Genomic DNA, 27,281 nt, shown 5'->3' on the forward strand with positions numbered 1-27,281 from the left:
TATATTCTTGTGACAAAATGGTATATCTAAACAAAAATGTTTTAAATAAGATAATAATAACAATAATGACAACAACAACAACAACGACAATAATAATAATAATAACACTCATGTTTATATAGTATTATAATTATAATATAATATAATAACTATGGATAGTTAAACACAAATAAATTATTTTAGATATTATGTAATCTCAATTTTTTTTCTAATGACATATCATTTTCCTAATCATGAAATAATTAAAAGTTAATCAATCTCAACACTGAACTTTATCACTATTTCGCTCATAACTAACATAAATTGATCGCTAATTCGATTCTGAATAGAATTAGCGAAGAATTTTACTGTTCAGATACTCCATTTTTTTTTTTAGTTATTCAAAAATATAATTATAAAATTTCACATATAACTATAATCTAAAAAATTCTAATATTTTTGTAAGCAATATTTAAAAACTCCCATATGATACAACTTACTAATGACATATCATTTTCCTAATCATGAAATAATTAAAAGTTAATCAATCTCAACACTGAACTTTATCACTATTTCGCTCATAACTAACAGAAATTCATCGCTAATTCGATTCTAAATAGAATTAGCGAAGAATCTTACTGTTTAGCTACTCCATTTTTTTTAGTTATTCAAAAAAGTAATTATAAAATTTCACATATAACTATAATCTAAAAAAATCTAATATTTTTGTAAGCAATATTTAAAAACTCCCATATGATACAACTTACTATTTTTTTTTTTTCATTTAACAAAGTTCAAAACATAACAACCACTAGTACATAAGTTTTAAGTTATTACATACCCAAATTAAAAACAACAACATAAGTCTTATATTTTAGCTATTACAAACCCTAATTAGAAACAACAACATAAGTCTTTTTTTTTTAAAAAAAAAAAAAAAACCTAAGTTTAAAATAAGTAAATATAGTCTAGATTTTTTGCATTTGAGGTGAAAACTCTAAAATCATGATGGTAATAATTAAGTTGATTTAGCCAACAATTTGCAGCACCATGAAGATCATCATATTTAGTAATAGCTTGAGCTTTGTCCATGTAAACATCATTTTGCATCTTATAAGATGCAATACCAAAAGGTGGAAGAGGAATTCCACTATTTTTCTTCTTAAGCATTGAAACACCTTCTTTTGTTTCATCATTTGTGTTCTCTGAAATAATAATACATAAAAAAATTAAAAATAATTATTTTGAAATATTAAGCCTAACAATTTTTATTTATATTTTTTTAAGAAAAATGCAATATTTTTATGATTAATGAGCAAAAGTGCACAACCAACAATCATATATCTCATTTTATGATTAATTAATCTTTTAATACATGTAATTAAAAATTTATTAGTAGTAAATCATATATTTTTTTCATTTATGATTAGTTATCATATCTTTAATAATTTATACATAATTATAGAGAGAGAGAGAAAAACTCTTTTAATACATGTAATTAAAATTTTATTAGTAGTAAATAAAAGAAAGAATCATATATTTTTCATTTTATGATTAATTATCATATCTAAAATAATTTATACATAATTATAGAGAGAAAAAACTCTTTTAATACATGTAATTAAAATTTTATTAGTAGTAAATAAAAGAAAGAATCATATATTTTTTTTTCATTTATGATTAATTATCATATCTAAAATAATTTATACATAATTATAGAGAGAGAAAAACTCTTTTAATACATGTAATTAAAATTTTATTTGTATTAAATAAAAGAAAGAATCATACATTTTTCATTTATGATTAATTAATATATCTTTAATAATTTATACATAATTATAGGAGAAAAAAAGAGCCTCTTTTAATACATGTAATGAAAAATTTATTAGTATGTTGAGTAGATGTGTGAGGTAATTTTCTCTTTATAAAACAAATGATATTTTTGTATGAAATAGATTTTGTCTTATACTTTAATTATGATATTATATTAAAAAGAATTTCTATAAAAATATTTTGACCAATTTCAATATTGTCATGGTTAATTTTTTTGATATAAAAAAATTAGCAAAAATTAAAGACATACCTTGAAATAGTGATGATAAGGTATGATAGGTAATGAAATATGTTGGCACCCTTTTTCTCAACCCAAGCAATGGTATATAGCCAATTGGAGACCTAAAAAAATTATAATAAGAAAAATTAAATCAAATTTTGTTAAAATAATGAAAAAAAAAATGAGAGAGATTTTTTTATTAAACATCATTTTTAATTAACATACATAATAATTTTTTGTCATGAAAATAAATAAGTCTTTTATTTCTAAGTGATTAATTTATTATCAAAATTTTAAAAATAGTATAAAATATTTTTTAAAATTAGAAAAAATATACCAAGTAATAGCCATCCAACTTGCTGGAGACAAATCAACACTGTTTAGTTTGACAATTCCAGGATTTTGGGAGTATATTTGAGCTACCTAAAACATCAAAAGTAATTATCAATATATTATTTTTCATCATAAAAATTAATTAATGAAATATAATTTTAATTTTGACAAATTATAAAACTAAAAATTAGAATTATATACATACCTTATCTATTAAGGGGTGTCTCCAAGTATAAGCACAAACATCAGAATATTCAAGATAGAGATAGCCAAGTTGATTTTTTGAATATTCCATTGTCTCAGTATTGAAATTTGATAAATTATTATTATCACTTGAAGTTTCTGAATTATTGTTTTTTGGTATGATTTTGCAGGAACTGAAAAAAAATATTTTGTGTATAAGAAAGTAGCAGACGAAATCTAGGATAAAATTCAGTTATTAAAATTGTCATAAGAATAGTACGATAAATTCTAAGAAGAATACTTAATGAGAGTATTAACATACGAAATTTTGATAATTTTTTAAAAGAAAAATACTTTATGAAAGTAGCAGACGAAATCTAAGGTAAATTCATATAAGAATTGAGATAATTAAATTACCATAAGAACATTACGATTAATTCACAAGAAAGTACTTTATGCAAGTAGGAAATAGAATCTAGGTTAAAATCCATACAAAAACTAAACTTATAAAAATCGTCATAAGAATATAACGATAAATTCTAAAAAAAAAACACTTAATGAGAGTAATATATGAAATCTCGATAAATTTTCAACAAAAAAAATACTTCATAAAAGTAGCAGGTGGAATCTAGGGTTAAATCCATATAAGAATTTGGTATACTCAAATCGCCCTAAAAATATTACGATAAATTCTCAAAAAAAAAGCACTTAATCAAAGTAATATAAGAAATCTCGATAAATTTTCAAAAAAAAAATACTTTATAAAAGTAGCAGACGGAATCTAGGGTTGAATCCATATAAGAATTTGGATTACTCAATCGCCCTAAGAATATTACGATAAATTCTCAAAGAAGTTGTGAAAGTAGCAGATGAAATCTAGGGTAAAATCTAAAAATAGTTAATTATTTAATCGCTATAAAAGTATTACGATAAATTCTAAAAAAAGGTACTTGCTAAAAATCTAGGGTAAAATTCAGACTAGAATTACAATTAGTAAATCACCATAAAAATATTACTGTAAATTCTCAAAAAAAATTGTGAAAGTAGCAGATGAAATCTAGGGTCGTAAAATCTCATGATATTAGTTATTTAGTCGCTATAAAAGTATTACGATAAATTCTCAAAAAAGGTACTTGTAAAAAATTTAGAGTTAAATTCAGACTACGATTAAGATTAGTAAATCACCATAAAAATATTACGATAAAATCTCAAACATAAAAAATAAAATAAAAAAATAAAAACTATATGAAAGTAACAAATAAAATGTTGATAAAATTTAGATATATACCTAAGAGTTGTTGGAGATTGGACTGTATAAATCTGTATGGCAGATAAATAGGGAGCATAATATTGAGTAACATTGTGATTATTCAAAGTTAATGGAACACCAACACCATATGCACTCCATTCTTCAAAGCTATCCCACAATTCTCCAAGTTTGAAATTTTCAATTGCTTCCTTCTAAATTTACAAAAAATATTACATATACATAGTAAATGATACAATGTATAAATGAAAATAATTAAAAAAAAAGCAAATGAAAGAAAGAACTAAGACGTATCTGGTTAGACACAGAGACATATATCAGTCCCTTCTGGTGCGAAAATAACTCTCTTTCTCTCTCACACACGCACACATTATTCACTTTCTCTATCTTTACACACACGGTCTTTCTGTCACACACACTCATTCACTCTCGTTCACACACACTTTCTCTCTCACACACATTCGCTCGCTCTCGTTCACATACACTCACTCTCTCTCTCACTCACACACAGACTATCTTTCTCTCTCTAACACACATACACTCTCTCTCTCTCTCGCATACACACACTTTTTCTCTCTCTCTCTTACATGCGCTCACTCACACAAACACACACACAAAAAAAACTCTTTCTATTTCTCCTTCTCTCACACACTCATTTTTCACTCATTCGCTCGCTTGCTTGCTCACTTAGTCTTTCACACACGCACCCCCATATATAGTATAAAATTTGATTTTGTATCAAATTTATCGCGAAAAATAAAAATTCATATATATATATGTAAAAAAAAAATTATGATATCGTTGTACATATCATAAGTGAAAAGGGACAAATTCATACTTGATTTCAGTATTTTTAAAGTAAATTCATCGAAACAAATTTATATAAACGAAATTAAACTCAAATCAATATTATTATTTTTGATGCAATGAAATTATCAAAATGAGGCTCAACCAAAAAAAAAAAAAACTTTAAAAAAATAATGAATTACCTCTGAAAGAGGTTTTAAGGGAGCAATTGGTGTCACTGATTGAAGAAAACTAGAAAAATTTGATATTTGATTTAAACTCTTTTTTGACATAAACTCAAATGAAGAAATTTTTTCTTTTCCTTTTCTTGTCAACATTTTATTTTCCTTTGGTGTTTGTTTTTTCAGCTCAGCTAATTTATATAGGAAATGCTCAAAAAAAAATTATTTCAAAATTTTTCTCTAGTCTTTGTAGCATTAATTACAGATAATATCACATTGAGAATTTTAGTTTAACATGATATATTTTAAATTTTTATTTTATATATTGTGATAAATATTTAAAATTCAAGTATTGATAAATAAATTTCAGTGATTAAAAAGCCACAAGAATAAGCCAAAAAAAAAGGTGAAGTTAGGAAGAAAAAAAATCAAACATATTTAAATTTTTTGAAGAAAAATTAATAAATGTAAAAATATAACATAAATACTAATTACAACAATAATAACTTGTCTATTTTGACAATTTTGTTTAACATTTATTAAATGTGAGTGTCAATTAATCATTTTTCAAGATCAATATTGCTCGTCAACAATTATTTACTTTTCTTAAATTAACAGTATTTACGTTATATTAAAATAAATTGTGAATTGAACAAACTAATTTATTTATTCAAAGTTTATTATTGCACGTACAAAATTATAAGATGAATTCATACTAATAGACTTTATTAAAAATTTCAAATTAGAGTAATATAGTAGAAAATAACTCATAAAATACATACAAGCTATTAGATTAATATTCAATAAATAAAATCATAATGCAATTATTAGCATTGATATTATTTTTCAACAATTTATGATTTACTTTTCTAAAATTAACGATACAATATGTTTTTTAATCACATAAATCAGCTATTCAAGACTTATTTGCAAAAAAAAAAAAAAAGGAAAAAAATTATTTATTTTTTTTACATAATTTCACCAAACAAAATTTCAAACCTATAACCATAAGAGATAATATTGTAGTTAATGTTTTTTCTTCAAAAAGAATTAAAACCACGTCTCAAATTTCAAAGTTTCAAACGATAGTCAAATATCATATTTGTCTTTTTACGTACAAAAAGTCCAATTAATCAAATCTACTCATTAAATACAATTTTCCTCTTTTATTTTACTGCTTAATTTATTTATTTTTTTATTTTTATATTTCTGGTAATTTTCATTTACTTTTTTCTCCTTTTAATTTTTATTCTTCTTTATTTTATATTTTTCCCATTGTCTATTGAAAAAATTACTGAAATACACTTCTTATGTTTTACATATTTTCAATATCCCGTTTTATTTCTAAAAAACTCTAAAATTCCTTATTTCTTTAATGTACATGAGCTACATATTAATGTATTCGAGCCATTGTTTAATGTATTTGAGTTACATTTTATATATCCAGTTTATCTTATGATGTATTCGAGCTACATATTATGTACTCGACCTAGTTTTTGATGTATCCGAGCTACGTACATATTTTGTATCTTGTTTATGTTATACTGTATTTGAACTACATATTAATGTATTTGAGTTACATTTTATATATCCAGTTTATTTTATGATGTATCCGAGCTAGTTTTTAATGTATTCGAGCTACATATTATGTATCTGGCCTAGTTTTTAATGTATCCGAGCTACGTACATATTATGTATCTTGTTTATGTTATACTGTATCTGAGCTACATATCGATGTATTCGATTTGTATTACTTTGTAAGGAATTAATGTATTACAAACTAAAAAGGAGTAATTGCTAATTCATATTAAAACCATGTGATTCCAAAAATTTATCCTTGATAGAAGAGTAATTAATTTCGTAAGAGAGTATATTAGTTAGTCTTTTATGATACATACATGATATACTATTATTGTATCATAAAGGAGTGATAGTGTATTTCTTCGAGAAAAACACCTCAATCTTCTAAAATACCAACTCGATATATATCATACTAAGAAATGATATTATATATATATATATATATTTTGAAGATGGTATTATATGACATGATATAAATCATATACTAATAGGATATCATAAATAATTGATCATTATTTTTGAAAAAGAGCATAGTCTTAGATCAACGATATCTTAGCAATTACTAATAGGTATGTGGGCAACTTAAATTATTACAACAATTTGTGTAGCTTTTTCCAAAATTCAAATGATGGCTTAAAATATCGAGCTGACGATTTGTCGAGAATAATATCTCAATCACATAATAGGAATAAGGTCAATTTATATTTATCTTGTCAATCTAGGGTTGCATTTTGATCAGATAAGTTTGACTTATCAGTTATCTATTGTAGACATGTTCTCAAAATATTTTTTTTATTGATTGTTATCAATTTGATCATCGACTTAACAATTAGTATTTCAAACAAAGAAATCATTAAAAAATATTTAGAAACAAAGGAAACAAACCATGCAAATAAGTTGACATATTGCTTCTTGCTTAAAAGCAAACATTAGCACATTGTAAAATAACCAAAGTTTGAGACTTCAAAAATGGAAGTATGAAACAAAATTTATTCCGTTAAGAAAAAATCTCAAACAATTACCAGCTGAGAATTCGGTATAAGAGAAAAAATTAAATCATTATCATAACCACTAAATTAATAATGCATTATCAACAAAGTAATAAACAAACTCAATTCAAATTATTAATTTGGAAAAATTACGTGAATAAGCAAACATATACTAGTTAATTAGTTAACATATCTATAGTTTGAATTAATTATCACTCACAACCTCGTTTTAGCTATAATTGCTTGCACCTCTCTACTCTCTCTCGCCTCCCTCCTCTCTTATACATATACAAATAAAGTTATTTATATATACCTTTCTTATACATATACAAATAAAATTATATATATATATATATATACACACACACACATTTACAATTATATGATAGATTTACAATACAATTTGCCTCTTTCGACTCTCTCCCCTTTCTCACTCGCCTCTCTCCTCCCTCTCGATACCAATTACATATATACAATTATTTGACAGGTACACAAATAAAATTCACCTCTATCCGCTCTTTGCCCTCTCTTATTTGTATCTCTCCCCCTCTCCCAATCTTGCTCATCTCTCTCCTCTCTCTAACATGTGGTTAAGAATCGCAATTAAATATTATAGCTATGAAGCCTAACTAAGTTATTTCTAATGGCTACTTGTGAAATTACCTCTATTGATTTTAGGTAAATGAGCCTTACTTTTGGGCCTTTAATAAAATACCCAAATACTCTCAAGCCCATTTAGTATAGCCCAATAAATTTCAGCCCACCAATTTATACTAAAACCCTACCCTTAAACCCTTCTTCCCCAAAAAATTTCTGAACTTTTTCGAATTCTTCCAATTTTTTGTAAGTTCTTTTATCTCTGTTAATCTCCATTGTTTTTCATTGATGTAATTAGCAAACTGAAATTACTTATATATTCAATTGTCTTTTATTTTGGTGTTTTTTAGTGCTAATTTGACTGTCATTTGGTTGCTTTGTGATGATTTCTTGAAATAGAGTAACCTGTGCTAATTTGGTGTGAGAAATTGAAAAATAAACAAAAATAAGATATGGGCTTGTTAAAAAGATTAGTTTTTGTTACATATTACCACAAACAATTGGATTTTGTTGTTGTTGGGGGAGGGGGGGGGGGGGGGGGGGGTGCAGCCATGTATGGCTGAGGAGTTCATGTCAATTCAGTATTATTAGAAGTTGTAATTTGTGTAGTTCAATGTTGTGACTGGTAATTTTAGCTAATATTATGTTTTTAGGTGATTGTATATGATGGTTGTGGATGAATTGGCTATGATGAATCCAGAGAATGGTGATTTCGATCCAGAAACGGAGTCGGAATCGGAAGATGAAGAAGGGGATCAGCAAGTCGTAAAACTGGCTGAACCTTCGAAAACTGCTGTATATAACAGGGATGGATTACTTGAAAGGCTAGCTGATATCAGTTGGCCTGATGATTTGGATTGGATTCACAGGCTTAGCATCGATAGGGAGGAGCAAGAAGAGGTGGATGTGAACGATGATTTGGCGAGGGAGCACTCGTTTTACACTCAAGGGTTGGAGGGTATACGCCAAGCGTATGTCAACTTTCAGTCTACCGGTGAACCATTTCTAAGGCCCTCTGATTATTATGCGGAAATGGTGAAGTCTGACACTCATATGGAGAAAGTTAAGGGCCGACTCTTGGCTGAGAAGAGGAGGATTGAGGAGTCCGAGGAGAGGAGGAAGGCTAGAGATAACAAGAAACTTGCTAAAGATGTACAAGCACAGAAGATGAAAGAACGAACTAAGCAGAAGAAGCAAGAGATTGAGTCCGTTAAAAAGTGGAGGAAGCAGAGGCAGCAGAGTGGCTTTGATAAAGAAGATGCTGGCGGTCTAGACTTGGCATTTAACGGAGGAAACACGGATAAACCCTATCAGAGATCAAATAAGAAGAGACCTGGTGTATCTCCCGGAGATCGTTCAGGTGGAAAAGGGAAGGGGTTCAACAAAAAGAGGAAAAACCGGGAATTCAAGGATTCTAAGTTTGGATTTGGTGGTAGAAAAGGTTTAAAGAAGCAGAACACTGCTGACACTACCAACGACTTCGGTGGATTGCATAAAGGTGATCGTTCTGCTAAAAACAACAAACGCGTTAAGAGATAGTTCTACTCATCAGTTACTACTCTTGTTGTACTAGACCAAAGTTATTCATTTGTTAAACGCGGATGAAATTGTATTTAATTGAGAGCTTTAACATCAAAAGGATAACAAAAGTAGGGGTGAGATCTTTTACCTTTGGGATCGTCATTAGTCTCCATTTTTCATTTAAAGTCTTTAATTTTTCTTTCGAAGACTTGAGATGTATTTTGGACACTAGAAATGCATTACATACTCATTATACTTATTGCTAATAGGTTTTGGAATATTTCTTCTTGTTTCACTATGTTTGTGGTTTGACTTTACTTTGAGAGTCTTGTATATATGCATTTCTTTTGGCTTATACAGGGTGTGTCATCATCACCTTGACTTTTAGGTCATGACAACCTATCCTTTTCAACCAACACTATTCCTTTTTGTTTCACTATTGTTTGTGGTCTGATTTTACTTTGAGAGTCTCGTATATATGCATTTCTTTAGGCTTATACAGGGTGTATCATCATGACCTCGACTTTTAGGTTATGACAACCTATCCTTTTCAACCAACACTATTCCTTGTTGTTTCACTATCATTTATGGTCTGACTTTTCTTTGAGAGTCTCGTATATATGCATTTCTTTAGGCTTATACAAGGTGTGTCATCATGACCTTGACTTTTAGGTCATGACAACCTATCCTTTTCAACCAACACTATTCCTTGTTTCACTATCGTTTATTGTCTGACTTTCCTTTAAGAGTCTCGTATATATGCATTTTTTTTGGCTTATACAGGGTGTGTCATCATGACCTTGACCTTTAGGTCATGACAACCTATCCTTTTCAACTAACACTATTCCTTGGTTCACTATCGTTTGTGGTCTGGCTTTTCTTCGAGAGTCTCATATATATGTATTTCTTTTGACTTTCGCGTGGTGTGTCATCATAACCTCAAAATTTAGGTTGCGCAAACTTTACTTTTCAACTAACACTAATGAAATTACATTAGAATATATATATAGGGAGAATCTCAACAATACGCCAACGAGAAGTTAACAGGCTTGCTATAAACAAAATTGAGCACAATTAATTAAGCAAAGAAATAAGCTTTGCATATAAGATAAATAATCAAAATGTAACCATTGCAATACAACAGTTATCATTTGCACCAAAATAAGTTAAGTTGTCAATCCAATGTAGAAATTAATGATACCTACAAAAACACAATACCTACTTCCAACTTCTCCATTGTCCTAAATTAGCAACTAACAAAAAAATATAATGTTAATGCAGAACTTGCATTGCAACAACTGTTTTCAGTAAACTAATGAATGATAATACTTGGAATAATCAGTTGAGGTTAGTACCTTGACGTAACGTTCAGATAATTAAACCTTATCTAGAGATTCGTCATTGGAGACCAGTTCCTCAAGACATGGAAAATTAGGTGGTAATGTAAGTAATGGTTGATCTCGCGACAATCCTTTCAATGCCAATGCTAAAGAATACCCTAAAGCCCGGGCAACTGGTACTGCAACTGCATTTCCAACTTGTATGTACCTAAGAACACGACCAAGCTAAGATTATATTCTACTTCACAGATCATTAAGAACATGTATGATCGATGTTACCTTTCTTTTATTGGTCCAGTCAATTTGTAATAATCAGGGAAACCTTGCAGCCTTGCGTTTTCACGGATAGTGAGCACTCTGTCCTGCACTGGATGTAATATAGCCTGAAAGGGGCTCAAAAGCAACTAAGAGTATCAGACTAAACCAAGTGAAGACACACACGATGAAATTTTGAGACGAACAAAGGCAAAGGTACCTGATTATGGGGCTCTGCTCGTGTAACAACTGTTGAAACAATTTCATCCCACCATAAACGACCAAATGGCCTGCATAATTTCAAATACGATGACAACAAAAGAACAATTATGATGGTTGAGGAGTAGTAGCGCTAAGCTAAATAAAATCAGGAAAACATTGTATCATTACTTTTGTGAAGTGCCACGAACAAAAGTCATTGCATAGTCAGGAACCTGTGAAGTTGCAGAACCATAAGAAACAGAAACAGAAACAACCATCAAAATGACACGTAGCACGAAAAGCAAATCCTACCAAAGGCTTCCCTGATGGAAGTTTTACTCTTTCCATATCTGGATCCCATTCAACAACATTGTCAGCACGAACACGAACCCCAGGCAAGTCCCTGAAGTTTGCACCCTGTAATTATTGAAGGAATCAATAACCCCATAGATATACTCATGTTCTATCGCAAATAGCAGGTCACAACAAGTGTAATACCTTTTGTTTGGGAATTTGAGTTACACGCTGGTAGTCATCTTCGTTTAACTGAAGGGGACGATGATCATACAAAACAGTACCCAACGTACCTATGATATAGAAATGCAATCATAATTAATTAGTAAAATACTGAACTATTTTCAGGTAATACCAAGATGCATATTTCCAAGACCAAATAATCAATAAAAAAACTCACCATCCCTCCTTGATCTTATGAAACGCTGAAAGACTGATTTTGGCTCATCGATATATGGCATTTCATCCCTTGGTTCATTATTTTCCACCTAAAATTCAAAATTAATTGCATAAATAAAGGAACACCGAGCCATATTAGGTATATGTTTAACTAAGTGATAGTCTGTCTTTCGAGCAACTTAAATGTTTATTACATACAGGAGGAAGATCTGAAAGTGCATCCTCGAGAAGAAGTTCTCTCTTTAGCTTGACCTTCAGGCCTTCTTCAAAATCTACTGCATTTAACTGTATTCAAATTCAAAAACGTATTCAGCCAATGGCAACATGAAAGAGTATGCAGTGTTTTAACAAATTCGGTACACTACCTCAAATTCTGTGGGAATGCCACCCCTCACAATAACGTTATGTGTGGGCAACGGATATTGTGGCAATTTCTGCAAGACAGGGAGAGATTTTAAGTTGAGCAGTGAGCACAAACAAGAACAAGAAAAGGAATATTTAAGCGTAATTGTTTCTATACCTCTGAAGGAAGAGCACCCCACATGAAGACACGCATACGAAATTGTGGAAGTCCATATGCCCCAGCAACCATCATTCCCATCCGTGCTTGGTAGTTCATTCCAACAAGTCTGCTTAGTGCATATCTTCCAAGGTAACCATGTGCAAACCTAAGCAAGTCCACCACATTTTCCATTAACACGAACCTTGGCTTCAAGAACTCCACAATGCTCATGAATACTTCAAGCTGTTTATTTTTTGGATCTTGTAATGGATTTGCTGAATTTCTAAAACGATTAAAGCCACTTATTCCTTGGCAAGGAGGTCCCCCACATACGACGTCTACTTGCCCCTAGTATAAAACCAATAAAAAAGTTCACACCAAAGAATTGCAAATACGTATTGTGGAGACCCAAATCTAGACAAAAGGAGGGAACTTACAGGTAATGGCAAAACACTTCTTTTAAAGCCATCAGTCACAAAGTCTTTTATTTTGTTTTGGCAGCCACTACAGAAAAATATCAATCATTAGATAAATGTATTAATGACAAATGTCAATTCACAATATGTTGCTTGGTTTAAAATTCATACTCTAAGCCTTCTATAGGCTCCCAAGTATCTTCATCTGGGCCATAACCCTTCCATCGTACCTAGTCATAAGCAGTAAGTGATATGAGGAACAACCAAAAAACCCAATAACTTATCTACAAGTCTTGAATTGTTCACTAGAGTAGCCTACATAATATATACCTAAGAGTTAGCAGCAAAGTAGACACAAATATCCAAACACAGTAAACAAATACCTTAAAATAAAGGCCTGGCTTTTTTATTTCCTTCGGGTCTCCATAACAAACTTCCAAGATCTCTTCCACTTCAAAAATTTCACCTTCATCTTCATCACCAGATCCCCCATCATCATCATCTGCACCTTCATCATCATCTTCCACATTTGCATCTCCCACTTTCAACAAAGGATGTGTCGGGGTATTGCTTTTCAATAAGGAGCAGGATGCACAAAGCTGCTCCCACTCCTTCAAAAGCAATAAGAAATCTTCAGCAGATTCATTTCTCACCTACAAAATCATACAATTTATTCATGTAAAGATATTAAAAGAAAAAAGAAAATCATAATGCCTCATCAATCATTACCTCGGTTTCTGGGTGGTTTGCTTTTAAACTATCACAGGCATAACAATTTAGATCAACAGTCCATTTCTGCAGTCAAAAAATATAAAGTGCTAAGATAAGACAGTAAAATAAATAGAAGTATCCTTTTTAATGAAAGCTTAAATTTTTAGATAAAATAGTCACGCAATTTGACATGATACCCAAACGGTAACGGACTAACAGTGATGCATTTAGATCTCTTTACCACTCTAGAACACTTATCTTACCACAAATTTGGCCATCTAAAAAGTAGCCACACATGTGCAAGGGTGTGTCGATTACAGATCCAAGTAAATAAAACTGTCTTATCTCTAATAGTTCAATTTTTTTATGAAGTGGACACATAATTCAACAAAAAAAACATAAAATTGGAGAAAGGACAAGAAAACATATTGGGTAATAGGACATACAGTGACAAGTTTAACATCACAAACATCAGCACCCAGGCACAGCCCAGTAGACATTCCACCACAACCGGAATAAAGATCCAAGAGTTTCTTTTCTTGCTTCTGTTCTTTGACCTCCACAACATCACCGTCACTTGATATGGTCGAATTTGATTCACTATCAGGACTTAAAACATCTACAATAACAACAGTTCCTGTTATCTATATATTCAAAGTAATATCTCATGTCTTCAATACAAAGGGAAATGCTTACAACAACAGTTATTTCTAAAAAGCTATTTATAATAGTTTAATTGATAATATTCACAAATTAAATAGTGTTCTACATTGAGTGTTTGGTTAAATTTGATAACAATGTCGTAGGTATTGATTGGAGGGAAAAAAAAGAATTGAGATAATTGTAAAGAAGATATTTTGCTGTCAAATCAAACATATTTTAGGAAAATAATAGACTTCTATTACTATGTTCATGAGAAATATACTTGAAAAAGGTTACCTGATGGTAAACTAATAAATGATGAGAATGGGACAAGGTACTTCATGTCATAGTAGTAGTCACATTCTAATCGCAAACTTTCCTTGAATTGTAAGCTTACCTACAAATAATGTCCAACACGCATTAGTGTTGCTTGTTAAAGCCATGGGAATCAAAGTATCTTCTTAGCAAGTGTAACAATATGGCACTTAAGTTAACTCATCCCTAAAAAATAGCTCCTGAGTGTAGAATTACACAAGACTTGAAGACCCTATAACAAACGAACTATTCAACCTCAACTGATGTAGGACTCTGGACTCCTCTAACACCCCCCACCCACCCACCCACCAAACACCCACCCCATAGCCCAACTAGAGCATGCAATTCAATATGGATCATGAAAAGATGTAGACTAATACCATGAGAAGATGATTGCTAAGAACATATAAGCAAAGCACCAATTCATTCTCCAACCAATGTGAAACTCTAACATTAAGTAAAGGCTGACATACGTTTGAGGATATTGGAACAATTTTGATTTTTTTTACGAGGCAATCAAGCGGGTTGTGATCCTTAATATCTGACAAGAATACACGCTTCTTGTCAATAAACTGGTCATGAGCTTTAATTACCTGATAAAAGAACAAAGGTTAGAGTCAACTTCTTTAGAAGTGTTGATTAGAAGAACTAGCCTTCATAAGTTAGGTATTTCTTACGGTATCCTTCGCTCTGTAAAACCACTGAGCAGTAAAATACTTCATATCATCAACACCTTGAAAAAATTCAACAATTTTGCATATGTAATCATCTTCATCTTCTGCAGCCTATTCAATTAAAAGAAAGAAACAAGATCATCATATAGATTCATCAAATGATCATATACCTATAATTAGGAAGAATTGTTAAGGAGATTGATACATGTACTTCTGCATGTTTTCCTACTTTAAGGTATTATATGCATTACATAATCTATGAGTTTTAAGAGATAATCAAGTCGTCTTCGTTAGTTTCACAAACTTGTGGAAGATAAAGTTCTTTTGGAAGAAACTAGATTTATCATAATTGTAAAGAAAATCAACTTCTAGAAAATCCAAGAGACAGAACAAGATGGAAATCTAGTACACATTATTACATCCTTCGTCTCAATTTGATTGTGTATCTAGTTTTGACTGGAGACGAAACTTAAGAAAGCAAAAAAGACTTAAAATTTTTGAAGTCATATACTAAAGATATGTAGATTGTAGAATAAAGGGTAGTCAATTCAGAACGAGAAGACTAACTATACTTGAGCATCGTAGAATTCACCTTTACATATGCATCATCCCCAAGTTTATAAATGACATTATCAACTAATGCTTGTGCAAAATGGCACTTGGCCTGAATTAATTCGTCCGAATCATGTTGGCTGCACAAAGTACAAAACATTAGCATAACGATTAAATGGCACCAACATAAACTAGAGGAAGCTAATAGAGAGAAAATTTATCGTGCAAACTTACCAATTTAAGCTCATAGATGCACTATTTATATTCACGTTATCCTGTTCATTGGCAAAATAATGAAATATAATATAAGTATGAAATAACAATAGAAACAACAACAAGAATATTACGAAACAGCCCATAGGCACCAAGAATATCACTATGCTAACTAAATTTTATGTTAGAAAGAACCCATAGGCGAAAAGAGACAATGTTAGGCACCATATTGCTTACCAGCCAGCAAACAAAACACCAAGTTTATATTGCCTTGATCTCCATGACTTAAGCATGCTTCAAGAGGGCCTTTTAATGACAAAAGTACAAGTACACTTACATATTCAATATCTTCAAACATTACAAGCTTAATTTAAAATTTTCAATAAAAAATGAAGAATATTAACTTAGTTATTTAGTTATGCAATTTTTTAAGGTTCAAAAAACAAGATATTATCTTCTCATTAAACAATTAAGTAGGCAATGGAATTCATAGCAATAATCTAGAAGGATGAATGGAAAGGGAATTCAACTTTAATGGATGATTACTTTAACCCTCTCTATAATACTTGAGACTCAATCCATCCTCTCACCAAACAAAGAGTAACAACTATAACATGTTGTTTAGAGGATACGTTCGTAATTGGGTGAATGAAGACAACCTAGTTAGCCTACCTCTAGATTAGACAGTTGTATAGTAAATGAGCATGTAATTGACAAACTAAAGTGAAGCAACACAAACAAAGTAATATCTATAAAAGCAAGCTACACATATAAATGTGTGCTCATATTGAAATAATTGTTCTTGGAAGCTCTTGAAAAAAGAGATGCCAATAAAGGACATATGCTTCAGTTGGGCAGATCTCTACAAAACTTGCTTGAGCCAGGACAAAGATACCAATAAAGGACATATACAAATTGTTTGTAGATGTTATGCATGAGTGACCAAAAATTAGAAACCAAAATTTAGATATTGATCCATTGTATAATTGTTCCAAATTGCTAGTATATGTTCTCAACTACTGGACTCAATGAGGTCGAGCCATGTTGGTGAGGATTCTCACTTTGTAATCTCCTACTCCTAACCCAAGTTTTTTTTGAAAAAAGGTCATGCCACAATTATTAAGTAAGCATTTGAATGCCAAAGTTCTTGTTATTGATCCCTCTTAACTTCGCATTTAAGCCAAGATATTCTTCTTATAATTGTGGTATCCAGACCACTAATGCTATTTCAACTAATTTCACAAGATATATGTCATATCTCACAAACATGTATCAAGTAACTTTATAAACCAAGGCTAGAACAAATAGAAAGACATCACCAAATATTTTAAGACAAGATATCTTCTATGTATACTTTATTGGTTTATATAATCTATCCCCTCGAGATTCACCTAATAGTTCTTTTTAATTTTGTTAGCTCCTTGATCTTAGCATGGTCTGTCATGCAATGACATAATAAGTTGTAGTTCAAATCTAAGGCATTTGTACATTAAAACAAAAATACTCAAGACTATCTAGATTTCGTTTTGCATATTCCTATTTACTCTTTTGTTGAAAAATACTATGACAGTGTTTATAAGTTCTCTTTAGTGTTATTAAAAGCGGAAAATACAAAAAGCTCTAACATTGGTTGCAAAACTAAGCACAAAAAAGCGAACTTTATTGAGGAAAGGCACAAATGGAGAAAACATACACATATAAAAGCATGAATAACAAATATACAGACAAAACATGGCAATATCAATGATTTAGTCTTTCCTCTTCACAAAATGCTGATTCACAAGTCAAAATTTATGTTGACGACAACACTAACTCACACATTAAGCAAAGTAGTGTAATACCAAACAATATTTTGCAATGCAATGCAAAACAAACCTTTATAATGTATCGATGAGACCATTTCTCCCTGACTTCATAGCCCACAACAGTTCAAGTCTAAAATCAATACTCCCTCCGTCCCATTTTTTGTGACACTTTTCGAATTTCGAGATTCAAACAAACCTAACTTTGACCGTATTTTTTTCATAGATATTTTAAACATTTTGAATTATCAACTGTTATGACTTATTTGACATAGTTTATAAATATATAAATTTCCTTTCAAAAAAATTGAAAATTTCATACGCAAATTCTCAACAACAAATGTCTCGTAAATTGGGACAAAGGGAGTAATTATAAGCATGAATAACTACCCTTACATTAATTGTTTTTAACCATAAAGTAAAATATCAGTGATTTAACATCAACTATATAAGAAAATACTCATTCACAAGAAAAAATATGATCACAACACCTCACTAAACATTATTTTAGAGATTAATTGGACTTTAAGCTTATTCACAAGCAAAAAACATGTCACATTAGGCAAAAAAAAACAAAGTTACATTAATACAGAACAAATAAAGTGTACTTCAAACCAAACCTTTAAAATATATCTATGAGGCCATTTTTTCCTAGCTTCACTATCCAGCACAATTTCTCCGTAAAACTCACCCTCCTGCTCCTCATTCGCCCGTACAGCAACTCTTCTCACCTCTTTCTGACCAGACGATTCGCCGATCGAACTATCACATACAATATCCCTATCCTCTACAAACTCATCGTCGTCCCGAAAACCTTCCGCTACTTCATCCGAAGCTATATCCACAGTTTTCACTACTTCTAATGCATGTCGTTTAGAAGAATCCGATGATGAATCCGCCGGAGAAGCTTTCCGTTTGCTCGACATTGATGGGTAAGAGAGGTTAGGGAAGGTAAAGGTGGGGGAATACAAAAAGTGTGAGATATTATGAAGAAAATATATGTATGTATATATATAGAGAGTTTTTTTTGAGGGGAGTTGAGTAATAATTTTGAAAAAAAGAACGTGGTAAAGGCGGGAATCCGGAATTGAAGGTAAATTACGAAAGTGGATTGGATATTATAGGGTCACGTCCGGGTAGTGATTGATTAGTGGGTATGATATTTTTTTTTTAAGGAAAAAGGTTCGAAATAAATTTTCAGAAAAGATTCATTTATGTTATTAGTTAAAAGTTTGGTTTATTTATGTTATTATCGTTAAAGAAAAAGTTTATTCATTGTCATTATTTTTTGACAGTGATTTTGCAAAACTATTTTTCACGTCCAATTTTTATTTAGAATTTTGATTTTTTTTATTGAAAAAAAATTGATGACGTGGCTGATTATAACTCGACCACGTCATCAATTTATTTAATAAAAAAAACTAAAAAAAATAATACAATTTTTCTTTTTAGAATTATGATTTTTTATATTAAAAAAATTGATGACGTAGCCGAATTATAATTGATCACGTGTCAAAAATAATTTGCAAAATCACCGTTAAAAGATAATGACATGAACGAATGTTTTCTTTAACTATAATGGCATAAATGAGCCAAACTTTTAAGTTATGGTATAAATGAACATTTTTTGAAAGTTTGATCGCAGCATTTTTCCTTTTTTTTTTGTATTTGATTTAGAAAAAGATTTGGTAAAATTCATTTTTTATTTATATTAATGTTAAAAAGTTGGAAAACTATTGTCAGAACATTATTTGATTTTCTTGGTATTATTAAAGAGCGAAAAGAGTTTACGTAATAGCAACTGAATATCAACTTATTTAATTATTTAAATGTTTTCTTTAAAAGAAAAAATTAGGGGTATCGTATTAAATTGATAGTGACAAATGAGTATTTTAAAATTTTAAATTTTTGATATTTTAAATAAAAAATTTAGAAATTTAAAGACTATGCAAAAATTTGCATATCACAAAGAATAATGTTTAGTCAAAGGGAGTATTTATTTAAGGAATGCAATCTGCTAATTCCTTGGCAAGTAAATTAAGGAAGTATTTTATTTACTATAAATGTGTTTAATTAAAACATTAGTTTACACCTATTTATTGGAACAAATTAATAAAGTACTCATATTAGATATCTCTTCTTACCATATTTTCAAGGTATAGTAATTGTTTCTTGTTACACCAAATCTAATGGTAAAAAAGTATAGATTAAATCTAACCATTACAATTATTGAAATTGTTATTATAAGGTTTGCTATCAAATTAAGAGTCACTTTAAGTAGATTTAGACTAATATGACAAAGACATGACTTAACAAGTTTACGACGATTAACCAGAATTCAATCTATCTATCCATCGTGACGTGAGTAATCCTTAACCCTACCCCTTGCTATTTGTTATATCAAGTGTTTAAGTGAAATTAGCCGTCTAACAAATTCTTCGACGCTAGCCCTTATAGTCTAGTCTAGGACCTCTACTAGGGCTAGAGCTACACACAAAAAAAAAACTTAAACCAAAAAGTACATAATAAGAAAATACTCCCCCCTCTACCTTCCGTTGTGATAACGCAACCCGATACATGTATTACACTGTGTATGTTGTTGTTTCAAACTAGGTCAATATTTAAAATATGGTGTAGTACTCACCTCTTTTACTAGAGAAAGTTCCATTACCAATTATAAAATAAAAACCACTTTATAATACATAATCTACCTTCAACATTACACAAAAATTGCAACACATATAGAAACAAGAATAAAATGGTTTCCAACTTAATGGCAAACTGGTGTAGCATGTCAATTGAGTTATAAACTAGGTGCTAAAAAAGGTTATTGATTGGAGTTCTTAGATTCTGATGTAATTGCTTTTAACCACAAGGAGTTAGCTTCTTGTTACCAGCGCCACGAGGGTTGTCATCTTTCCAGTCATCCCATGCTCGTGCCTTTTCTTGGGCGGCATCATCATTATCATCTTCTTCGTCATCTTCATTTGGCCTTGTCTTGGGACCGTCATTGTACCATGAAGAAGTTGCTTCTTCCATGAGCTTAACATTCCTTTCTTGCCATTCGTTCATCATATTCATCTCTGTTAGCCCAGCTTCTTCAATGCTCATCGTTGGTAATCTATAAATATGAATAAAGATTAGAGAACTAGTTATTTGAGGCTAAAGTATTCGGTAATTGGGAGAAAATCAATATACTTCTAGTGTCGAATCAGGATCAACTAGGACAAAATAAAGTGTTGGATTGAACTCTTTTTTGGTGTCAAGGTAATAGCTATGAATAGACATCAACTTTCAGGTAAGAGTAGAAGAATGGGACCTATTATGGTATATACAAATCTAAAATGGAGTAAATATATCAACTTTTTAATTCAAGAGATTATGTGTATGCGCACCTATAATGAGGCTGAAAGACCTGGGCAGCTATTCTTTGCCTTTCAGTTGTAGGGTTCATACCAACAAGACTTGCTGGTCCAAAGAGTAAAGGCTGGTGTTTATGGTCATGCGCCTGTGAGACCTTGGCCCTCCCTTCTATGACATCTTGTGCAAAAGTGGCACAGGTGATGGGGGCTGCGGGTTTTGTATATCGAGCTCGTGCAGCAGCATCACGATGCCAAGATTCTACTTTTTGGGTGCGTTCGTCAAGTATTAGCTGAGAAAATTCTTTCTCCCCATCCTACAAAAGAAGTTAAGTAATGTGTCGAAGCAAATGCACAACCTAGAGAACAATGATACAAAAGCTGTCTTTAAGATATGGAGTAACACACGTTCACAGAGTTGCAAGAAGAGCAACTTAATGTTGATGCTTTAGGTAGTCTTGCGGGAAGGACTAGAGCAACGCCCTTCCATACTGGGGCAGGAATCACACGCTCAAATGAACTCATTAAAGAGCGAGAGAATTAAAGATTGAACTCACAAGTTCAAATAGCAATTACCATATTCAAAAGCTACCAGAACCGAATGGCAAATTAGCACAGAAAAGAAGCCCAAATCAACTGAGTTTAAATAGTACCCGAAGCTGCTTCTCCCTGACAGCAGATAGTATTTCTTCCTCTTTCTTCAGCATTTCAAGCAAATCAAAGGCCTGCAGGGCAGTGATTAGAAAACTACGAAGATAAGGTACCAAGCACAGGAAATAAATAAAGATTCAACTCAAATGAGTATAGAACATCTTGGCAAACCTTACAAAGGGCCAGGGAAATAGTTGTAAGCCATGCCTGCATGCATAATGGTTTTAAAGAATCAGACATTTACTCAAAATGAGATCTAGAAGCCAAAACTTGAGGTTGGAAATAACTAAGCGACAGCAAATTTTGCATCTTAATCAAGCTATGTATATCATAGAGGAAAATTACAGTTCAATCCAAGAAATCAAATGGCATCTAGTAAACAAAATTGAGATCCTTCCAATAAAATCATATTCAAAATGGAAAGGTCCTTAGCCATTGATGTCACGTGCAAATCTTTGTGATGGGTTAATAGGGTGACGGTCAACATTTCATGCGGACAAATAAACACAAATAATGAGTGCGGAGTGCCTATCCAATGTGAGCTCCAATGTCTTGCACTTCACTTGTCGATCTCTAGAATAACATATGCATCAACTGCTTGATGCTTCGCATCATCCAACAGAATTATAACTTATATTAGCTCATTTATTTACTGACCAGCTTATAAAAACTTTTGACTAATTCCTCAAATGATAAGGATGACAGTTAATTAAGAGCCATAAAAGTTGCAGCACCAGAAAAAGAAAAGGACAGAAAAATAGCTTATGCTAATGCATGACACAACTAGGGGAATTAACAAACCTCCCTTTCTTCTTCACCGTCATCATCAAACACGTCCTCTTCTCCAGTTTCCACAGGACTTGACAATGCAGCTGCTTTAGTCGATCGTCCACGACGCTCTCTCCGCTCCTTCAATTCAAGTAGTTTTGACTCAGCAGCTCTTTGACGTTTGAAACGAGCTATCTGAAATAACATAATGTACTCAGTAACAATCTTATTAAAAATTGAAGGGATCTAAGCTAGAGGGCGATAAGATTCGAAGCGTTAAATATAACACTCGTACACAGCAATTAAACCATGACGTCCAGCCTACCTTTTTAGCTCTACGATCTACAGAAGAACTAGATCCACCTTGGGTAGATGTCTCTATCTCGTCTTCAGGAACAAGTTCCATTGTCTCACAAAATGAAATGAACTCCTAGAAATGTTGACCAATAAAAATGAGAAGATATCAATAAACAATAGGTTTATTTATCCTTCTTAGAACAGAATCTATTACATAGATTAAGCCCGTAATAGTCATTACCTTTAGCTTAGCTTGTGAAGCCTTGAGTACTTCTATCCTGTCATCTTCTGCAATTTTTTCTGTTAGCTCCGCTAGATAATAAGGGACCTGAAATAATGAAATATAAGACTCCATATCCGTTGTGAGTACCAAAACAAGATCAAAGAACTACTAATTCAACTGCGAAACAAACTAAAACTAGAAATGGATAAAGCAAGAACATCAAGCTTGACATTAGTGGATTCTAATAGGTGCTCAGGCTACTGACGATAGCATGGACCTACATCAAACATAGTGAACGAAAATAACTTGATGGAAGAAGTTTCCAGCCCTGACCAATGAGAAACCCATTCAGGTTATGTGTAGTGCCGAAACAGCAAGCTAATTCCCTTGCAATCACAAGTTCATTAGAAATTCTATGGACAATGGTAGCAGTAGCACAAATCAAGTACAAGAGGAAACACGAGATGTTGTTTACAGAGGCAATGAAAGTGATAAGAGGATGTGACGCTAACAGCTAGTAGAGAAAAAGAAGGGAGGAAAAAATAAAGGAGATTAATGATGGTGATAAGGAGGGTGCGGTGAAGTACGTTCTTTGGTTGTGAAGGAAAATTGTGACAAATGGGACGAGACTGTTCTTGGTGATCTGGTTTAAAAAAAAGATGAGGCCATCAAATATTTTTGAATGGTTATGGAAGAAAATCACAGTAACCCCAGCATGACAAAATGCTTTAGATGACAGCTTGCCTACCCTCTGAGAAGTGATAAGTGTTAAACCAAAGAACTGTTATAAGTTGCAAAGTCTCTTAACCTCTATGGCAGCAATAAAGTCGCAGAAAAGTTTTAGATTAGTCCATACTCCATATAGTTTCCACCCCACATACCCAGCCCTCATCTTCGATCTCACAGTAAATAATAACAGGAAATGACCACAGCAAGTATTCAAGTCAGACAATTTGGCAGTATTTATTGAGTAGTTTAGTGGGAAATGACTACTGTGTTGATAAATAGTACAACAGCAATCTAGAATATCTTCAACAAAGAATGACCACATCTGAGTGAGCTAGTCATTTATATAATTCTCCTCACAAACAAAATATGTTTACGCAAAAACCAAATGGAATTACCAGAAAAGTTAAAGCGGTAGCATCAATTGCAGATAAAAAGGCCCTTTTTATCGAAACTACACAATTTCCACCAAACTGCACCACAGATACTGCAAAAATCATTAAATACTTGCTGTTGCATTCTTCTGTTCTATACTCCTCATTTCAAAACATAAAAATCATCGTCGACTTGATAGAAGTATTAAAAAAAGAAAGGTGGACATTATTTGGGTTGTTTCAAAAAAAAAAAGCAACAGTCAAACTGAAATGATGAAATATTAAGTTCGAATAAAATGTAGGACTAGAACCTAACGTCTGATAAAAAAACTAACATCAGCTAGCACTAGCAAAACATGATCTTATGTAAGTTAGATTAAAGCCCATACTTCTATGAGAATTGAACATGCAATCTCAACAACATAGCCACCTTGATTTAACCAATAAATATAAGGCCAAGGCTTTGTTAAAGAAGTTCTATTACTCCCTTTGTTATAGTTTATCTGACACACATCCCTTTTTAGTCAATTCCAAGAAAAATGACACATTTCTAAATTTGAGAAAAATTAAGTTTATACTTCTCATTTTATCCTAATGAGAAGTTTTTATAACCACACTGCTGGTATGGCATGTTGCCACAAGTTCCAAAAGTTTTTGAGACACAAACTGATACATCCTAGGAGAACAACACCCCAAATGATAGTTGTTGACGTGAGTGATCCAAAGGTTATAATAGCCCCAAATCAGCTCTCCATTTAATCTGTGTGGAACTCAAGTTTCATACCTTACAATAGGATCATAACAAATCACCACACTTCACATTGTCGTCCTTGACAATTGTGTGCCAAACCATTTCTAGCCCCAGGACAAACTACAATACCTGTGTCACCATCCAAGGCACAACAGGCACAAAGCACGATGGTGGGTGGCTCTGGTACAATTGATACAACAGAGGGAGAACCACACTATCCTGGGTTGTATCACAAACATTATGACGTGTTTAAGACTCAAGTTTCAAAAGTAGTTCATTCTTTGTTAAATTCAGTATTGATTAAGCTATTATATAAATTGGAACAGATGGGGTAGTACCTATTACTTATGTATCAAAAGTTCAGAAAAAACACAAAACTAGATTTACTAACAAGTACTAATCATAATTTACAACAACAACATAACCAGTGTAGTATAATCCCACAAGAGTCTAAGAAGGGTAGACTACAGCAAACGTTACACCTACCTCCCAGATGTAGAGAGGTTGTTTCCTAAAAAGACACTCGGATCAAGTATCGTCTTAACAAAAGCCAGTAGAAAAGAAAAATACAGAATCAAAGAAGACATAGTAAATAATAAAGTAAGCATTACATATCATTCAGAAAAAAAAAAGTAACAATAACAACAACAACAACCAAATAACTCGATAACCGAAGCACAACAAATAACACATACAGTAACATGAAAGCAAACAATAACAAAAGAACTAATACATGTGCTAATAATACTAAACACTTACCAGAATATACTTGAGATTTGCTGTGCTAATATCATCTTTAGTCTCATTAAGCGAAAACAGCCCTAATTTCCCAATCATTTCTTCACACACTCTCAAAATCTCACAACCTTTCCTCACTATTCCCTACAAAATCAACAATCAAAACAAACACAAATTCAATCAACACTCAAAAAAATCAAATATTTCAGCAAAATTTCTCAGAAATACATAAAATGATACTACTTGATCAACGCTCGATTCCGAAGCCAAATCATGGATTTTTTTAGCTTGCTCGAACAGAGCAGGTAATGGCATCTCTTGCATATTCAATTCACCCATTACTGATAGTAGTAAGCTTATGGATTTGATGAAGAAAACGCTATAAAATCACAGATTTGTGATCTATGAAATTGAATTTGGGGAAATTGAAGATTTGTTGAAATTAGGGCTTTGATTTGAATCTGTAAAAAAAGAAAAAGGAAAACGGGTCTATAAAAGGATGTTCGAGTATCTTCGCGGCAATTTGGGTAAAAGTCAATAACACACTCCCGTCTCAATTTATATGCACATTTCGAAATCGAAACTAAAACAAATTTACTTTTTATGGTAAATTACTATGCATTTTTTAAATATTTTGAATTATTATTTATAGTATTTTTTTATGTAATTTATAAATATATAAATTTTATTTTTAAAAAAAATAAGATTTCATGCGCAAATTCTAGGTCAAATTAAAATTGTTTGACTCTCGAAAAATAAAATATTCACATAAATTGAAACAGATGAAGTGATAAAATAACGGCATAATACATAAATATGTTATTTAACTTGGTCTCGTTTCATATTTATATCCTTCAACTTTGAATATACACAAATATACATTTAAAATTATATAAAATTAAATAAATAAACACACGTCTTATGTGACATCCTGCATGGAAATTTATGTCTTATATAATATTTTGTGTATTGTGACGTATAAGACTCATGTGTCTAGTTGTTTGACTTTATACAAGTATCTAATTGTATACACCATAACTTGAGTTTTGATGATATAAATGTGAAATGAAGTCAAGTTAAATGACATATTTATATATTGTGCCTAAAATAAAATTGCGTATCTGTCACAATTTGTATGTCACCGTTGAAAAGTTTAAAAGTCTACCAATTATTTTTATCAGAATTTATATGTGTTTGTAAAATAATAACGAAAGTAATATTATACGAACTCATTTACTAAATCTCTAATATGATGAAAATTGGGACAAAAAGTATGAGTACTTGAATACTCTACTAACTATTGCTCCCTCCATCTTATTATTTATACACTCTTTTCTTTTCAATCCGTCCTAAAATGAATGATATCTTACTATAATTATAAATAATTTAATTTAATATCTTTAGTGAAATATTTGATTTAAATCACAAATTTCAAAAATTATTTTTTATTGCTTAAACATTATGATTAAAAATAGTACTATACAAAATGGTACAGAAAGTATTACTGTAGATAAACTCAAGCCCTCCGAAAGTAAGGAGGTCTCACAAAAGTTAAGAGAAAGTGAGATCCTAAATATGTTATCAATTTTAAATATTTGAATCTGCAT

At 31.2% G+C, this 27,281-nt stretch overlaps 4 protein-coding genes across 7 annotated transcripts; 1 reads left to right on the forward strand and 3 right to left on the reverse strand.

Annotated features, from left to right (window-relative positions):
- Positions 1–733: 733 nt before the first annotated feature.
- Positions 734–4,003, reverse strand: LOC104645694 (uncharacterized). Its single transcript, XM_010317856.3, has 5 exons — positions 3,837–4,003; positions 2,571–2,742; positions 2,370–2,455; positions 2,063–2,154; positions 734–1,184 (listed from the first exon to the last, which is right to left on the reverse strand). The coding sequence occupies exons 2-5, from the start codon at positions 2,658–2,660 to the stop codon at positions 928–930; spliced, it is 525 nt and encodes a 174-aa protein (XP_010316158.1). The 5' UTR covers positions 2,661–2,742; positions 3,837–4,003; the 3' UTR covers positions 734–927.
- A 4,143-nt stretch (positions 4,004–8,146) lies between these two features.
- LOC101264962 (probable rRNA-processing protein EBP2 homolog) lies at positions 8,147–9,751 on the forward strand. 2 transcript variants are annotated; one of them, XM_004228637.5, is made up of 2 exons: positions 8,147–8,196; positions 8,604–9,751. In XM_004228637.5, exon 2 carries the CDS (start codon positions 8,614–8,616, stop codon positions 9,487–9,489), a length of 876 nt encoding a protein of 291 aa, XP_004228685.1. In that variant the 5' UTR covers positions 8,147–8,196; positions 8,604–8,613; the 3' UTR covers positions 9,490–9,751. The 2 variants fall into 2 exon arrangements, with proteins under 2 accessions (XP_004228685.1, XP_069151776.1); XM_069295675.1 differs by having other exon boundaries at positions 8,153–8,196; positions 8,586–9,751.
- A 798-nt stretch (positions 9,752–10,549) lies between these two features.
- Positions 10,550–18,776, reverse strand: CMT3 (DNA (cytosine-5)-methyltransferase 3). 3 transcript variants are annotated; one of them, XM_069295670.1, is made up of 22 exons: positions 18,408–18,538; positions 16,223–16,291; positions 16,007–16,047; positions 15,813–15,912; positions 15,224–15,331; positions 14,927–15,139; positions 14,529–14,628; positions 14,036–14,208; positions 13,608–13,673; positions 13,262–13,531; positions 13,050–13,108; positions 12,900–12,966; positions 12,481–12,810; positions 12,326–12,394; positions 12,159–12,245; positions 11,962–12,049; positions 11,766–11,854; positions 11,580–11,684; positions 11,457–11,500; positions 11,287–11,356; positions 11,091–11,194; positions 10,550–11,019 (listed from the first exon to the last, which is right to left on the reverse strand). In XM_069295670.1, exons 3-22 carry the CDS (start codon positions 16,018–16,020, stop codon positions 10,848–10,850), a joined length of 2,328 nt encoding a protein of 775 aa, XP_069151771.1. In that variant the 5' UTR covers positions 16,021–16,047; positions 16,223–16,291; positions 18,408–18,538; the 3' UTR covers positions 10,550–10,847. The 3 variants fall into 3 exon arrangements, with proteins under 3 accessions (XP_069151771.1, XP_004228597.2, XP_019069180.1); XM_004228549.5 differs by lacking the exon at positions 16,223–16,291 and having other exon boundaries at positions 15,020–15,139; positions 18,408–18,776; XM_019213635.3 differs by lacking the exon at positions 16,223–16,291 and having other exon boundaries at positions 18,408–18,776.
- A 1,658-nt stretch (positions 18,777–20,434) lies between these two features.
- On the reverse strand, positions 20,435–26,218 carry LOC101267441 (PP2A regulatory subunit TAP46). Its single transcript, XM_010317845.4, has 9 exons — positions 25,918–26,218; positions 25,696–25,818; positions 23,104–23,190; positions 22,891–22,995; positions 22,599–22,760; positions 21,969–22,004; positions 21,800–21,871; positions 21,183–21,463; positions 20,435–20,908 (listed from the first exon to the last, which is right to left on the reverse strand). Exons 1-9 carry the CDS (start codon positions 26,011–26,013, stop codon positions 20,653–20,655), a joined length of 1,218 nt encoding a protein of 405 aa, XP_010316147.1. The 5' UTR covers positions 26,014–26,218; the 3' UTR covers positions 20,435–20,652.
- Between the last annotated feature and the right edge of the window lie 1,063 nt (positions 26,219–27,281).

The sequence above is a fragment of the Solanum lycopersicum genome, chromosome 1, assembly GCF_036512215.1.
Source record: "Solanum lycopersicum chromosome 1, SLM_r2.1".
Taxonomy (NCBI): domain Eukaryota; kingdom Viridiplantae; phylum Streptophyta; class Magnoliopsida; order Solanales; family Solanaceae; genus Solanum; species Solanum lycopersicum.

Excerpts from the sequence above, each read along its gene's own strand:
- LOC104645694 (XM_010317856.3), bottom strand. The coding sequence starts at position 2,660 with ATGGAATATTCAAAAAATCAACTTGGCTATCTCTATCTTGAATATTCT. Across the intron at positions 2,456-2,570 it reads GACACCCCTTAATAGATAAG|GTAGCTCAAATATACTCCCA; the intron begins GTATGTATATAA and ends TTGATGTTTTAG. Across the intron at positions 2,155-2,369 it reads AGTTGGATGGCTATTACTTG|GTCTCCAATTGGCTATATAC; the intron begins GTATATTTTTTC and ends TAATTTTTTTAG.
- LOC101264962 (XM_004228637.5), top strand. The coding sequence starts at position 8,614 with ATGATGGTTGTGGATGAATTGGCTATGATGAATCCAGAGAATGGTGAT.
- CMT3 (XM_019213635.3), bottom strand. The coding sequence starts at position 18,713 with ATGTCGAGCAAACGGAAAGCTTCTCCGGCGGATTCATCATCGGATTCT. Across the intron at positions 15,140-15,223 it reads TTTACAGAGCGAAGGATACC|GTAATTAAAGCTCATGACCA; the intron begins GTAAGAAATACC and ends TTCTTTTATCAG. Across the intron at positions 11,855-11,961 it reads CATAAGATCAAGGAGGGATG|GTACGTTGGGTACTGTTTTG; the intron begins GTGAGTTTTTTT and ends TCTATATCATAG.
- LOC101267441 (XM_010317845.4), bottom strand. The coding sequence starts at position 26,013 with ATGGGTGAATTGAATATGCAAGAGATGCCATTACCTGCTCTGTTCGAG. Across the intron at positions 22,005-22,598 it reads ACGGTGAAGAAGAAAGGGAG|GCATGGCTTACAACTATTTC; the intron begins GTTTGTTAATTC and ends TTATGCATGCAG. Across the intron at positions 21,464-21,799 it reads TCAGGGAGAAGCAGCTTCGG|GATGGGGAGAAAGAATTTTC; the intron begins GTACTATTTAAA and ends CTTCTTTTGTAG.